Source organism: Drosophila montana, unplaced genomic scaffold (genome assembly GCF_035044405.1).
Source record: "Drosophila montana isolate Dmon_TW-CO22-7 unplaced genomic scaffold, ASM3504440v1 contig_1687_1, whole genome shotgun sequence".
NCBI lineage: Eukaryota > Metazoa > Arthropoda > Insecta > Diptera > Drosophilidae > Drosophila > Drosophila montana.
The window spans coordinates 1,270,001-1,285,443 of NW_026996616.1; the positions used below are offsets into that span (position 1 = coordinate 1,270,001).

The window sequence follows — 15,443 nt, forward strand, 5'->3', positions numbered from 1 at the left end:
TTCTGGTCGACTTTTTGCCCATCGCTTTCGCAAATGTTGCAAGCTTCATGCAATAGTCGAGGGAATTCAGAAATGCCAATCGTTCTGCTTGACAACGGAGCCCATTAAAGTCGATGCCAGCATCTCGGATCCGGGCTCGGGCTGCGCTGAATTCATTATGCGACAGGCTTCGATTTCTTTTCATGCGCCATGTGTGCGTGTGTGTGAGTGTGTGTGTGTGAGCGTGCGTGTGCGTGCGTGTGTGCGTGTGTGTTTGGCTCTGCTTTTTGTGTGGCACTCACAGATTATGAATTGACGATTATGTTAATGAGCTAAGCGCTTCAAGCGCCGGACAGACGGTCCCCAGTTCCATAACAGACTCTTTTCAATGTACAACACAATATAAATGACTCTCTCTCTCTCTCTCTCTCTCTCAATATATATATATATATATATATATAAATGTATATGTATATGTTTATATACTAGAAGAAAATACCTGGCGTCGCCCACGTCATGTTATTATAGGAAAATCACATACATATATTCTTACTTAAATTCCATAAACTTAGTATTCAGTTAAGCTAACATTATACTTCAAAAAACACACAGCAAATTGAATTTTATGCATTTGAACCAGCGACCTCTCGCTTGTCAGTCCGACGCTAACGTTTGCTGCCATTTTTCGTATTCAGTTAAGCTAACATTATACTTCACGAAACACACAGCAAATGGAATTTTATGCAGTTGAACCAGCGACCTCTCGCTTGTCAGTCCGACGCTCAGAGCTCTAAGCCGACGCATTCGCAATCAAATTACCCCCCCCCCCCGAAATTCCGCCTTGGTTACTATTTTCGAAAGTTTCGACAAAAATGTCAGCTACCGAGAAGATCATCAATCAGTCAGAACTCGCTTTTTGCTGTGTGTGTAGAAATATTTAGCTGTGACATATGAAAAGTTTCTCTATTCACAAGCAGCATATAGACATGTATAAAGGGTGGCAACGCCCGCACACAAGATGGCTCTTTGCAGAGTTGCTTGGACTCACACACACACACACACACACACACACACACACACACGCACGCATGCAGCACTCAATTTGAAATTAAATATTTTTTGCTTTTATATCAGCTTCTTCTTCTTCTTCTACTGCTGTTGATTTGTTGCATTCGCGTAGCGCGCATTTTTCTATCGCATAAGCCCAAAGGGACGGGGTTGGGTTTTGTTGGTTTGCTGGTTTGCTGGTTCAGCTGAAGCCGCAGCCCACAAAAACCAAAGCTTTTAAGTATGAAAATAAATAAGTTGTGCTTCGGCATTCAGCGCTAACTTTGGCCGGTCAAGAGATAGTCCCCAAGTTGAAGCTCTGATGCTGCTGACGCAATAAAAATATCGCACAGAACTATGCAAAAAGTTAAACGCAGAAAGTGCAACAGCAACAGTGACGCGCTTACGAAGGTGCCCGACTAGCAGATACCCTTCTCCAAACACCAATCGTCAGATCGTTAGCTCCGGAATTCTTCGCAATAAGCTAAAACTATCGATATATATCGATAAAAAATGGTTGAAAATTGCAACAGTGTCAGGCATTAACGCTCAACGACAACTTCGTGCAGGGTATAATAAGGGTAAACAAATCGCTGGCAAACAGCGACGCGCTTAGAAAGTGCCCGGCTAGCAGATACCCTCCGCCTCCTGTACTTGCTTAGCCACATACCGAATTTCATGTCTTTAGCTCTTGAATTCTGCGAGCTAAGCTAAATATATCGATATAAGAGAGATGCAAATTGCAACAGTGTCGGACAATTGCTTTCGCCCATTTAACAGGGTATAACAAGGGCAAACAAATCGCTGGCAAGCTCGAGTTGGAGTGGCCAGCAGCTTGCTGAGTTGAGCGTAAAAACGTTGAGGTTAAGCGTGCAGCTCGGGCAAACAAATTGCTACGCAAAGTATGCAACGAAATATTTCATTTATGTAACAGCCACAGCATCGAAATTAAATTGTGCCCTGCCAGTGTGTGAGTGTGTGAGTGTATCAAAACCGGCAATAAGTATTGAGCACAGGTAAATGGCAAAGCCACAGGCAACAGCTAGTTGTTATTCCCCGTGTGTGTGTGTGTGTGTGTGTGTGCGTCTGTGTGTGTGTGTATTGATGTTATTTATTTTGCCAATGCCAATGCGAATGTCGTCTTTGCTCTAATCGGATCAGCAAGTTAATTTACATGCAATTCAATCAGCGGCGCATTGTGCTGCCAGCCTTGCCACACACACAACACATTCATATGCATGCAACTGTGGCAGCTCTGCATGCCGAATGCCGAATGCGATTGGCATCATCAATTGCCAGTGCCTAAAATTCATGCCACTCAATCCACGCCCCCTCCCCTCCGCCCGTCAGCCCAGCTAAAGCGACAGCACAAGCACCTGCAACTGTCAGTTGATATGCGTGTGTGTGTGTGTCTGTGTGTGTGTGTGTGTTTTTTTGTTTCTGGCTTTGCTTCAGCTTCGCCTGCCGTTGCCTCTCATCTCTGTCGACATCGATAAGTTTGCATGGCATGCCTGAAGGCAGCTCAATTTTGATTGCCACAATATCGATAGCGCTGTCGATGTCGATATTTGATGTGAATGCAACGACAGCTGCGCTGCCGAGCTCATCAAATGTCCAACTGCAGCAGGCAATCATTTTGCCGCGCGTGATCGAATGCCCTTCACTTAATACACAAAAACTCTTGCCGTCAACAACTGCTTGGCCAGGCGACGACATATCCGAACAAAACATGTTCATTTGGCGTTGATTCATCATTGAGCTGCCTTTGTGTGTGTGTGTGTGTGCATACAAATATGTATCGATATGCGAGACAGCGACTGACAGAAAGTTAGCATGAAGCAATGAAGTGCTGTGCTTCATTCGGCACACACACACACACACACATTCACACTTTATTAAAAATTAATTAAAATTCAGCAAAGACAACGCGACGTCAATGCCAATGCTGATGAGTGTCGCTGCGGTCACGCCCCTCAGCCCACATGCAGCAGCAGCCAGATTTTGTTTATTCATTTCAGTCGAATTATATGTATGTACATACGCGCACACACACACATACATATACATATATTGTGTACATACGTCGACTTAAGTGCATTTAATTAGCTGGCATTCTTCGATAGCCTGGCTTAAAATGGTATCGATGCCTCTGCATATTTAAATACATTTAATTAGCATGTGCTTGTCGATATTTGCAGCTAAAGGCCTGGCTTAAAATAGTATCGATGCCTGTGCATATTTAAACGCATTCAATTAGCTTATATTAATCGATATTTATAGCACAAAGCCTGGCTTTAAATGAAGTATCGATATTGTGATAATACAAGATGGCATGGAATCGATAGCGCTGCTCAGCGACAACATCAATAACAAAGATGTTGAAGATAGCGTCGAAGAGGAAGAAGAAGAACAACAGCAACAACAACAATAATGCAGGCATTTTATCCGCAACATTTCGGCTAATATTTCTGCTGATACACACACACACACACGCACGCATGCTCTTACTCTCGCTCGCGTTGTTTTTGCATAATGCACATGGCAAAAGTAATCGCACCCATTGGACTATAAACATGCACACACACACACACACACACACATACGCATGCACAATATACGCCTCTCGCTCGCGCTCACGCGCCGTTTGTGCATGTGCCGCAACGACTTTTGGTTTGCATTTTTCATGAAGAGCACAACAAAAAATGTAATGAAATGAAATGAAGAAGAAGAAGCAGCAGCAGCAACAGCAGCAGCAGCAGCAGCGGGCAACATTTTCATTTGCGTTTTTGGGTTCCGTTTCGTTTGGCTGCCTTCACACTGTGCACTTTGGCGCTTGTTGGTTTTTATCATTATGCCAAATGCACAGACACGCCCACAAGCATAAAAGCGAAGGCGAAAAAACCGAGTAAGAACGCGGCAGACGAGCGCCGAGCACCGACTGCGCGATGCCCTGTTCCCAGTGTAATAGGCAGTCGAGTAAATGAGTCTGGCTGGGTGACTCCCAGACTGTAAGCGCAGTGCAAAGTGACTTTCAAACTGTCAAGAAAATAATAAATAAAAATAAAGAAAAAGAAAACAAAAGGTATCTCTGCCTAAAAACCAATATACTCTACTGTATTTTGTGAAACAGAGTGTTTAAAATAAAAGCAAGAGCTGGCGCTGAAGAAGAAGCAGCAGCAGCAGCAGCGGCAGCGGCAAAAACCAAAGCGACTGAAACAAAGTGCCGTTGATTGCCGCACGGGGCGCCCTTGAAACAATGCCCAAAACACGCACGCACACGCACACGGACGTGCAATTGTGTGTGTGTGTGTGTAAATGGAAGCACGCACACACTGGCGTAATTACGTATGCCACGTAATGCGCTGAGCAAATTACGTAATGCGGACGCCAAACTGATCAGAAAACATAAACAACAAACTATGTGGGGCGGGGGCGTGGCACTTGTGCAAAATATGCACATGTTTTTTCATGTAAATATGCAAAAGGAGAAACTATAAAAGCCGTTTTTCTCAGTGCATAAAGCCCGGCCAAAAGGTGGAGTCAAAGCAAATAATTAGACGTCAAGAAACAGGTGTGCATTATGCAGCTACCTGTGCTTTAGCCGTGGGCATTTATGCACCTGACAAGCCTACAAGTGTACAGTGGTAAAGAAAAGCAAGCAAACAAACAGATGTGCTGCAGTTGTTGACTGCCCGACTGACGGTTACCCTGTAACATATTTGATCTGGAACGGACGAAGGTATGACGATATTTCTTTCATACTATCTGTTCCCTAGCGTCCGGTTGTGCTTCTTTTTTCGAACTTGGCTTGCCTTACTTAAAAGTGCCCGACTCACAGTTACCCTGTAACATCTTTGATCTGAAACGGACGAAGGTATTACGATATTTCTTTCATTCAATCTGATCTATAGTCCTTTGCGGCTGTGCTTTTTTTTGCCCTTGCTGCAGTTGTTGACTGACCGACTGACGGTTACCCTGTAACATATTTGATCTGAGACGGGCGTAGGTATTACGATATTTCATTCATTCAATCTGATCCCCAGCGTCCGGTTGTGCTTCTTCTTTTTAAATCGGCTGGCCTTACTTAAAAGTGCCCGACTCACAGTTACCCTGTAACAAATTTGGTGTGAAACGGGAGAAGATATTTCAATTTTTCTCTCATTCATTCTGAACTCTAGCCTTCTTCTGCTTAGCGGCTGTGCTTCTTCTTTCCGTTGGCCAACACTAATGAAAGATTTTCAAGATTGTCGATTAACTTGGGTGTTTGTAGTCCGATCTTAATGAAATTTGGAGGGCTTAAATATGGCATACAAATGTATGTAAATTTCCCCTTTTGTATTTAAGGGGAAATGGTGGAGATGTCCGAAGAGTAATATATTTTGTATATACAATACAAAAATCCAATTATCAAGTTTAGTGCATATAGCTTTTATATTCCTCGAGTAGGACTTAAAAAATAACATAAAAATCGATAAATATCGATATTATGAAGAGGAATAGTTATTGAACAAGGAAAAAAAGAAAGTTTCCAACTTTGCAGATCCCAATAAATCGAGTATCGGAGCTCTTAGTAACGATGTCGTCTGCTTTCCCACATCGATACAATTCGCTATCGATATATATATATATATATCGCTTTAATCGATTACTTATGTATTTATTACGCTGTTTACAGTATATCGATAACTATATATAACGACTTTCAAGTCGAAGATGCCTTCTTCGGCCCGGCACAATCCAAATATATCACTTTTTACGAGTTCATGGACTATAAAAAAAGACATATAAACAAAATGGCGACTCTTCAACCCAATTTGTACCCATAAAAAGTGTTTTACTTAAACGTAAATCGAATTTGTTTGGTTTTGCGTGCCCCACTTTAATTTGCGACAGTTGCGCTTAGCGAGTTGCCACTGTACCTGCGATGCCATCAGTTTCCAATAGAAGACAATGCGAGCGAATTTTATGCGTAATTTATTTTCCGGTATTAGCCGGGCTTTATCAAGTTAAATAACATATTGTGCTAGCTGCCACGCCCACTGTGCTGAATGCCTATTCACACACACACCAACACACACACACACACACACACACACACACACACACACACACACACGCATGAGCATTAAAAGCCGCAAGCGGGCGCTCAGCATCTCGAGCTGCCTTTCAATGCAGCCATGTGTGCGTGTAGGTGTGCATAGGTGTGTGCGTGTGTGTGTGTGCGTGTGTGTGTGCGTGTGTGTGCCGTTGCATGCCTCGCTGCGCTTGCTAGCTGCCGGCCGCCGGTTGCCTTTTATTTTTAGCAGGCAACGCGGAAAAATAGCAAAAACGGTAAAAGCAAAAAAAAAAAAGTAGAAAAAAAAGGAAAAACAAGAAATGAAGCGAAGAAAAAGAAAGCGAAGGGGAAATCCAAACAAACATTCGCTAGATGGGGCAACACTGGCAAGCCCAAAATCTCAACGGGCCGGGAAGCGGGCAAACGGGCGAAACGGGCGAAACGGGGCGTGGCCGCATGCTGACGTTCTCGTCGACAGCGTCTTGCAAAAGTGTTTTGCTATGCAATTTGAATAATTTAATGGATTTTTATGAGCAGTAAAACGCTTGAAGGATGGATGCACTGGCCGGAGCCAGGATGCACACACACACACCAACACACACCACCACACACCACCACACACACACGTGCGCGCCTGTCAGTTCGTTTTTACGGCAAAATCGCCGTAAATTTGTGTCGTGCTGGACAGGCTTGGGCTGCAGCTTGTTTTCGAAGACAGCCCAGCTCAGCTCCTGCTCCTGCTCCTGGTCTGTGGGCTTATTCAATTTCGCAATCGCCGCTTGCCGGCGTCGCCAAATCTCGGCAACTGGCTCCAATTGACTGCCGTGCCACTTCCGACGACGGCGACGGCGACGGCGACGTTGGCAGCACCAAAACCAGTCAAGCGTTCGGCTCCTGAATGCACATTAAAAAAAGAACAGCAACTTACGAGCGCTGCCCGACTGCGCAATGCCCTGTTCAAGCAGTTACTCAGCGAGCTGACCCTAGAAACCAACTAACAACAAATTTAGTTGTAGCTATTCTTAAAAAAAATTTTATTTTATCTGTTTCAGCTATAGAAAAACCAATATCCAAAGTTTGATGCAAATAACTTCTATATTCCTCGAGTTATGCCCGAAAAATCAATGTTCAACATTATTTTATGCAACTATTTCAAATTTAGTTGAAGTTATTCTAAAAAAAATTTGATTTTATCTGTCTAAGGTATAGAAAAATGAATATCCAAAGTTCAATGCAAATAACTTCTATATTCCTCGAGTTATGCCCAAAAAACCATAGCTAAAAATCGATATTTGGCGATTTTTATAATACGATAGGAGTTATCGGCAAGAAATTGTTTAACACTTGCTGTGTAAGGCATAGAACAGTTATATTTCAAATTTCAAGTCTGCAGCTCATGTAGTTTCCAAGTTCGTTGAGTACACACTTTATTTGTTTTGTGCCAGTGTGACCATATGCACATTCAGCTTAATTATTTACTGGCTGACTGCTAGGCGAAATGACTTTCAAACTGTGACTTGGGGGGGAAATTCAAAGTTTGACAATTTGTTGATGTGTCTCGTCATGTGTCATATGCCAATATGCCCGTTCTCATTTGGTGGAACAGGGTATAACCAGGACAACGGCAACCAGAACGTCGACAGCAAATGCAATAAATTTTCAAGTCATTTCAACTTCCGGTGTGTGGCCCGATTACAGTTTAGTAGCTGTAAATATATAGGCGACACACACACACACACACACAAACAGGCAGCGCATCTGCAGCCGCCGTTTTTCTCTCTCTCTCTCTCTCTCTCTCTCTTACTCTCTCTCTTGCACTCAGACTTTAACGGTCTGGCAACGCTTGTGTGTGTGCTGGCCTGTTTTTAAAGCGTGTGCTGCTCATTAAACGTCGCATCGCTTGAATTTTATGTTGCCTACTTTTCAGCAGATTTTTTGCTTCGCCATTTCCCGTTTTTAAAGGGGCGTCGCTAAGCCCCCGAACGCCATTGTAATTACAGTTGAGGCCACTTGGGAGCGAGCGAGACACTCAATTATCTGAGACATATGAGGCAAAAATTATGGAAAGGCAAGAAGCAGAAATTGAAGAAGCAGACGAAGCAGCAGCAGCAGCAGCAGCAGCAGCAGAGACAATTCTTCAGCATGGACTTGGAGCTAGAGATGGGCGCGTGACGCAATAGCCCGTACCCAGAAGGCAAGAAGCAGAAGAAGCAGAGACATGTACTTGGAGTTGGAGATGGGCGCGTGACGCTTAGAGCTTGTCACGACAGAAGCAATCGCATATGTATTGTAAGAATCGTAATAAATACTTAAGCATTAGATCCAAGCGATGTTTGTATCGATATAGAATGCAGCGATGTATCGAAATGTGAAAAAATCGAAGTTGTATCGATGTTGAAACTGTGAAGACAACATTGATAACTCGATGTCGATAACATATTTTTATAGTCCGTTTCCGAGGGATTCGATTTTACCCAATTAATCATATATTATTTTGAACTAGAGTAGTTACAGTAATTTTATTTTTGATTACAATTCGATCTGTAGAAGAAACTTATGTATTAGATGAACAAATTTTAACTGTTATTTGCTTTTTATATTATTTAGTTTGGTGTCGATTTTGGATTTGTCTAACGAACGTAGACCTAAAATTTGAATTGTATACTCGACTCTAAGAACTAAACTTTCCGATTAGCAATCAGTTTCTTTGCTTAAACTTAAATATGTTTTTTATTTACATTTCAATTGCGTTTATTTATTATTTCATTTGTATTAATGCAATTAAGCTTTCATTATTTTATAAGCTTCATTGACTTTTAACTTGAATGCTTGACTTGCATATAATATATTTTTATTTGATGTTTCTTTAATTTTTGTCTTTGATTCTAGCTTTTTTCAACAACGAACTTGTTTTTTTTTTATTTATATTATTCTTGCTTTAAAACACTCATAATTAGACTAGACAAATCGCGTGTTTTTAAAATCGTGTCACGATAGTAAGCACGATATGCGCCCAGCTCTAGTTAGCTGTAAATCGAGCTGCCGCTGCCGCTGCCGCTGCCGCTGCCGCTGCCGCTGCCGCTGCTGCTGCTGCTGCTGCTGCTGCTGCTGCTGCTGCTGAGACTTTGCGGCGCTCTAAAGTTTCTTTTGGCGACACGTTATTTGCCTTGTCATTGTCATAGGCTGACGTTGATGTTGATGTTGATGCTATTGTTGTTGTTATTGTTGCTGTCATTGTTGTTGTTGTTGTTGTTGTTGTTGTTGTCAATGGCGCCATTATTAGAAATATTTCCATTGTTGTTCGTTAGCGTCGCCTAGCATCGCGGTTTTTCTTCCTATAACTGTCACATTTGCCCGCCACTTCATCATCATCATCAGCCTCGCAAACATCATCATCATCATCGTCATCATGCTGCTACCAATACAATGTAACCACAATTCTTGGCTTCTATTTGTGTGCGTGCTGCTTTACCCCACCCCCCCCCTCCCCCCCTCCCGCACACAGACACACTTCCACTCTTTCGTCATAAACAAAATGCTCAACTGCTTCCTGTTTGAGTGCAAGCCGTTCGCCTTCGCTCTCCCACTCTCTCCCTCTCTCCGTCTCTCTCTCTCGCTCATACTCTTTCGTCTGGTGATTAGCGAGCGCAGCAGCAGCAGCGATAATGTCGCCCATGGCGAGCTGACTGGATTGAGTGCAAAGGGGCGGAGGATGGGAAGAGGGGGGCGGGGGTGGGGGGCCAGGCAAATGATTGCCACTTGAGGTGTAAACGAGCGTATTTTACAGAGCGCGCGCTACCCGCACCTCAAGACGCTTAAAAAAGTCGAGTTACAAAGTTTATCAGGCAGAGGCATAACGGAAATCAACGGCACTGCAGCCGGGCGTCGGAATGAGGCAATGAGCGAGAGAGTGGGAGAGAGGGGCAGAACGAGAGAGGGAGATGACAACATTGCAGATCAGCGTGTTAAGTTGATGCGCTTAATCGCTTTAACAGTTATCGATATGCAGACATTGATACGGTTAAACAGATTCAACGAAAAGTGTGCACATTGAATATGCATAGAAAAAGATGTTAGCACTAAATGAAACCAATTTATTGGAAAATTAAAAGAAATATTAATCAGCATATTAAATGTAATCAAAACTAATCGAAAAGTGTGCACATACATTTATTTACAATTTATCTCTTAACAAAAAATCAATCACAAGAAAAGTGCACATGAAAACTGATTTAATGAAAAGTGTGTACATAAGATATGCAGAGAATAAAAGAAATCATGCTAGCACTAAATAAAAATTAGTTTATTGAAAAATGTTGAGAATTCCGATGCATATAGAATCTAATCTGATTTATCGAAAAGTGTGCACATATATTTTTCGAAACATATCAAATCTATATATTTAAAAAAAATATGTGTATCAAAACTGCTTTATCAAAAAGTGTGCACATATGCATAAAAAAACAAGCAGCCGAAGCTCTCCTATGCGAAGGTGAGATATTCTATGAAAGAAGAAGATAAGCAAATGAAATGCTTTAAGAATTCGCTTAGCTTCAATAAGTGTGACATTTAAAATGTACATTAATCAAATTGGTATTTCACCTGAAGCTCAGGCCGCCTTCTGGGCTAGCACAACAGATCCATCTTAGAGAACTGTCCTGCCCCACCTCATGCCTCAATCATATCAATTCGCCTTGAGGCAGGCAACGACGAAGTGTGCAGGTGCCAAGGAGCCCGACCAGGAGACAGCCTGTCGAATATCCTTGCAGGCTCAAATAGTCTAACAGAAGGTAATTTATTCTGGTTCTGTGATTTTTAAATGTGAGCATTTATTACATTATCGATATTTATCGATATTCAGGAAATAGGTGCAGGCTTAAATAGTCTAACAGAATGTAATTTATTCTGGTTCTGTGTTTTTGAAATGTGAGCATTTATCAAATTTCATTTCTCTTGCTCTTAACAACTCCTTTATCGATATTTATCGATATTTAGGAATTAGGTGGCAATATCTTTAAATCAACTCGACGCTTGATACTCTATATCGAATCCTTTATCGTGGCATCTTTTCAGGTCTCTTGTTCTTAACAACTCCTTTATCGATATTTATCGATATTTAGGAATTAGGTGGCAGTATCGATAAAGAAAGAAAGTTTCAAGTCTGTATCCTTTAAATCAACTCGATGCTTGATACTCTATATCGAATCCTCCCTCTGCCTGTTACACACATATGCACACTCCCCCCCCCCCCCTCCTCATTTTTGGGGCCATTTGCAGTGGATGCAGGGTATTACAGGAGAATCATTTGCCATCTTGAAGATGCCTTGGCTCGCAATTGCAGTTGCCGTTTATGGCCTTTATTGAAAGTGTCATTAGACGAAAGTTACTGCAGCAGCAGCAGCAGCAGCTGGCTGGGTTATTATTCCAGTTCTCAGCATTAAGTTGTTGTTAGGGGTGCTCGATAAATTTCGATAGTCCAATGAATATATATCGAAATCGTGTAATATATCGATATTTGACATTTTCATGTTTCTCTTCGATAGAATTAATTCAAGCTAAGAGAATTCGTCTGAGCTTATATTTTTATATTTGATTTGCCGAAAATATTGTTGTTATCGGGACATGAATACCCCTACTTGTCGCTCTGGCAAGGCGCTTCAATCGCTTATTTTGTAGACTAGACAAGCCGCTTGCGCAAATTGCTGTTTGCGCAAACCAATTGCCCATTTTGTACTTTTTGATTCATTTGCAAAAAATTGTAAATATTTGTTTAATTTTCTTCAAAAAATGATGAAAAAAAGATAAAGTAAATAAAAAGCATTTAAAACAAATTTTAATTTTTGTAAAATTGTGTAAAATTCGGGAGTTTTTGAACAAACGCCAATTAAAATTTATAAGTAAATTCCGACAAATAAACAAAAAAATTTATTTAAAAAAAAATGAGGTAAATTACTTAAAAGCTGGCTTCAAGTGGCGGAAGCGCAGCTTATCACAAACCGAACCGTGAATCGAACCGGCGACCATTAAAATGCACAAATTTGTACGTTTTGCTTTTGTAGCTTGCACAAACATCGTGTTGCGCAAACGAATTGCTTGGTGCAGGGGCCCGCCCCCTTTTGGCAGTGTCGAAACTTCCGTTAGATTTCAAACACAATACCAAATTTTCAATTTTCACCACGCTTCAATCTACATTCCAGTCTACACACGAGCAACTTAGCCAAGTTGCGCACCACTTGAATGCGCCAGGCTGGCCACACTGGCGCGCAGCGCTGCCAGACTGTTGGGTGTATAAATGCGCAGCAGCTGTCTAACGCATTACGCAATGGCAACGCTGGCAAATAGTTGTACACACACGCACACACACGCACACAGAGGGGAACTTACACACACATGTGCGCAAGTAAATATGTATTTTTTTAAACAAATATAACTTTTATCTGAATCAGATATTGCTTTTTTTAATTTGCACGGCCAACGCAATTAAAAAAAATATCGCAAGTGCGTTCGAACTAAGCCGTTAGCTCGATAACAAATTGTTTAAACAAACACCTGCCACACACACACACACACACACACAGGCACACACACACGCACACCCTGGCCGGCTTGTAATTTATTTAATGTATATATTATTTTGTAGAAAACGTTGCGCACAGATCTGTGCGATTAGTTGGCGCATTCGGACGAACGGTTAATTGTTGACCCCACGCGTGACCTTGCAATGTCCACTAACGGTGATCAGCCCGACGGCATGCCACCCAGCAGCCAGCCCCCGCCCCCTCCGCCGGGCATATGCATTAAACAGGCGCCGGCAACCAAGTCGCCGCCGGATCAATCGGTGCCCGCCTCTCCGAGCTACCAGACGCCACCGATGCGACGGAACGTGAGCGCCGGCAGCCTGATGATCGCCGCCGAGGCGAAGGAGGCGCGCGTCCGTGTCATCTACACGGGCGGCACCATCGGCATGATGCGCAACGAGCGCCACGGTGCAGTCCATCCATCTCTCTCTATCTCTCTCTCCCTCTCCTTCTAATCATCGCTCTCCTCTCTCTCCTGGCAGTGCTGGCGCCGATACCGAACGCCCTGGTCCGGCTCATACGCAAGTATCCCAATATACATGATGAGGATTATGCCCAGCGGCATTTTGGAGCAAGCGCATCTTTGGCGCCGCTCGTCCTGCCCTTTGTGCAGGGCGAATCGCGGCGGATTATCTATCAGGTGACGGAATATTCGCCGCTGCTCGACTCCAGCAACATGACCATGGACGATTGGGCGCGCATTGCCAAGGATATCCATGTGAGTCTCATCGTGCTCGACTTGCAGATACCCTCTAATCTCCCCCTCCCTCCCTTCCAGCAATCGTACGAGTTCTTTGACGGATTCGTAGTGCTGCATGGCACGGATACGTTGTCGTATACCGCCTCGGCGCTGTCCTTTATGCTGGAGAATCTGGGCAAGACGGTGATCATAACGGGCTCCCAGCTGCCGATCTTTGAGACGCGCACCGACGGCAAGGACAACTTCACGTCCGCTTTGATCATTGCCGGCAACTATGTAATACCGGAGGTGTGCATCTTCTTTGGCAACAAGCTGCTGCGCGGCAATCGGACGGTCAAGGTCAGCTCCAATTCGCTGGACGCGTTCGATTCGCCGAATGTGCCGCCGCTGGCGCAGATCGGGATCAGCGTGAATGTCGATTATCGTCTGATCTTTCGGCCGTGCAGCGTGGAGAGATTCTGTGTGCATTCGCAGCTGGACGAGAATGTTGGGCTGTTGCGCATCTTTCCCAGCATTTCATTGGCCACGTTTCGCGCCTTCCTGGCGCCGCCCATGCGCGGCGTGGTGCTCCAATCGTTTGGCTCCGGCAACATGCCCTCCAATCGCAAGGACCTCATCGATGAGCTGCGCGCCGCCGCCGAACGCGGCGTCATAATCATCAACTGCACCCAGTGCCCGAACGGCTCCGTCGCCGAGATCTATGACACCGGCAAGGTGCTCTTCGACGTCGGCGTCATACCCGGCTACGATATGACGCCGGAGGCGGCCCTCACCAAGCTGGCCTACGTCATTGGCAAGACGGACTGGTCGCTGGACGTGAAGAAACAGGTGAGTCATACGACTCTCTCTGCCTCTCTCTGCATCTAATCGCACTAATCCCTGTTGTATCCCCCCAGATGATGCAGGCGAATCTGCGCGGCGAACTGACCTCCGTTGCGGCGCACACGATGAAGGATTACGATCTGGTCGATGCTGTCGCACGCTCGCTGCACTTGTCCTCGCCGCAGGAGCTCGATCAGCTGGGCGCCACCTTGTTTCCGGCCATGATCAATGCGGCCGTCTACGAGGGCGACCTCAAGAAGCTGAACAACCTGAAGGCATACGGCGCCGATTTGTCGGGCACCAATCATGACCAGCGCACTGCCCTCCATCTGGCCTGCCAGCTGGGCGACACGGATATCGTGCGGCATCTGCTGCAGAACGGCGTCTCCGTCCACATACGCGATCTGTGCGAGCGTACGCCCCTCCAGGAGGCAGTTGCCACCGATAACCATGAGATCATCCAGCTGCTGATCAGCTGTGGCGCCCATTTGACCGGCTCCTCGCGTGCCGTTGGCGAACAGTTGTGCGCCGCTGCTGCACGTGGCGCTCTGCGGCGTCTGCAATCGTTTCAGCTGGCCGGCGCCGATCTCTGCCTGCCCGATCCCTCGGGCCGCACCGCGCTGCATGTGGCCGCCCTGCATGGCTATGTCGAGCTGGTGCAGTACCTCATGGCCTACAGGGAGAATGGCGAGCCTAAGGATATGCTTGGTCTGACGCCGTTGGACTATGCCAAACGTGGCGCTCATCCGGAAATTGTGCGTCTATTGGAAACTAGAAGCTGAACCGGATGCCTTAAATGACGGCCGGATTACTTAAATTTACCTCATCTATCTATCTCTTTCTCTCTCATTGTGCGTACCTGGAGCTGTCTAGTCCAGTTGTTTTTGTTCCTACATGTGCAATAGCTTTTTTTTTAGGTGCATTTCATATATGTTTTAACGGGAATTCTCATGTACTCGAAATAAACGGTTATTAAAAAGCAGCGATATATATTCCGATTGTAAATTCGATAACAATTTATTTTCAAATATTAGAAAGCATCGATAAATGCCAGTTTGCGGGCTAGTCTTCACGTTTCATCGCTTGTCAAAATAAACTTACCATACTTCCTTCTTTATATTCCCAAAAATGTATTTATAATGAATTTCTAGTCCAGTCGTTGTTGTTCCTACATCTGCGATAGCTTTTTTTTTTTATGTGCTTTCATATATTTAGCGTGTACACACATATAACTATATGTATTTCAACGGGTATTCTCTCT

The 15,443-nt window shown here is 44.2% G+C and overlaps 1 protein-coding gene across 2 annotated transcripts; it reads left to right on the top strand.

Annotated features, from left to right (window-relative positions):
• The first annotated feature begins 12,333 nt into the window (after positions 1 to 12,333).
• On the top strand, positions 12,334 to 15,187 carry LOC135440857 (L-asparaginase). Of its 2 annotated transcripts, none has more exons than XM_064700234.1 (5): positions 12,334 to 12,482; positions 12,723 to 13,068; positions 13,143 to 13,378; positions 13,439 to 14,188; positions 14,257 to 15,187. In XM_064700234.1, the coding sequence occupies exons 2-5, from the start codon at positions 12,804 to 12,806 to the stop codon at positions 14,962 to 14,964; spliced, it is 1,959 nt and encodes a 652-aa protein (XP_064556304.1). In that variant the 5' UTR covers positions 12,334 to 12,482; positions 12,723 to 12,803; the 3' UTR covers positions 14,965 to 15,187. The 2 variants fall into 2 exon arrangements, with proteins under 2 accessions (XP_064556304.1, XP_064556305.1); XM_064700235.1 differs by having other exon boundaries at positions 12,403 to 12,474.
• Positions 15,188 to 15,443: the final 256 nt, after the last annotated feature.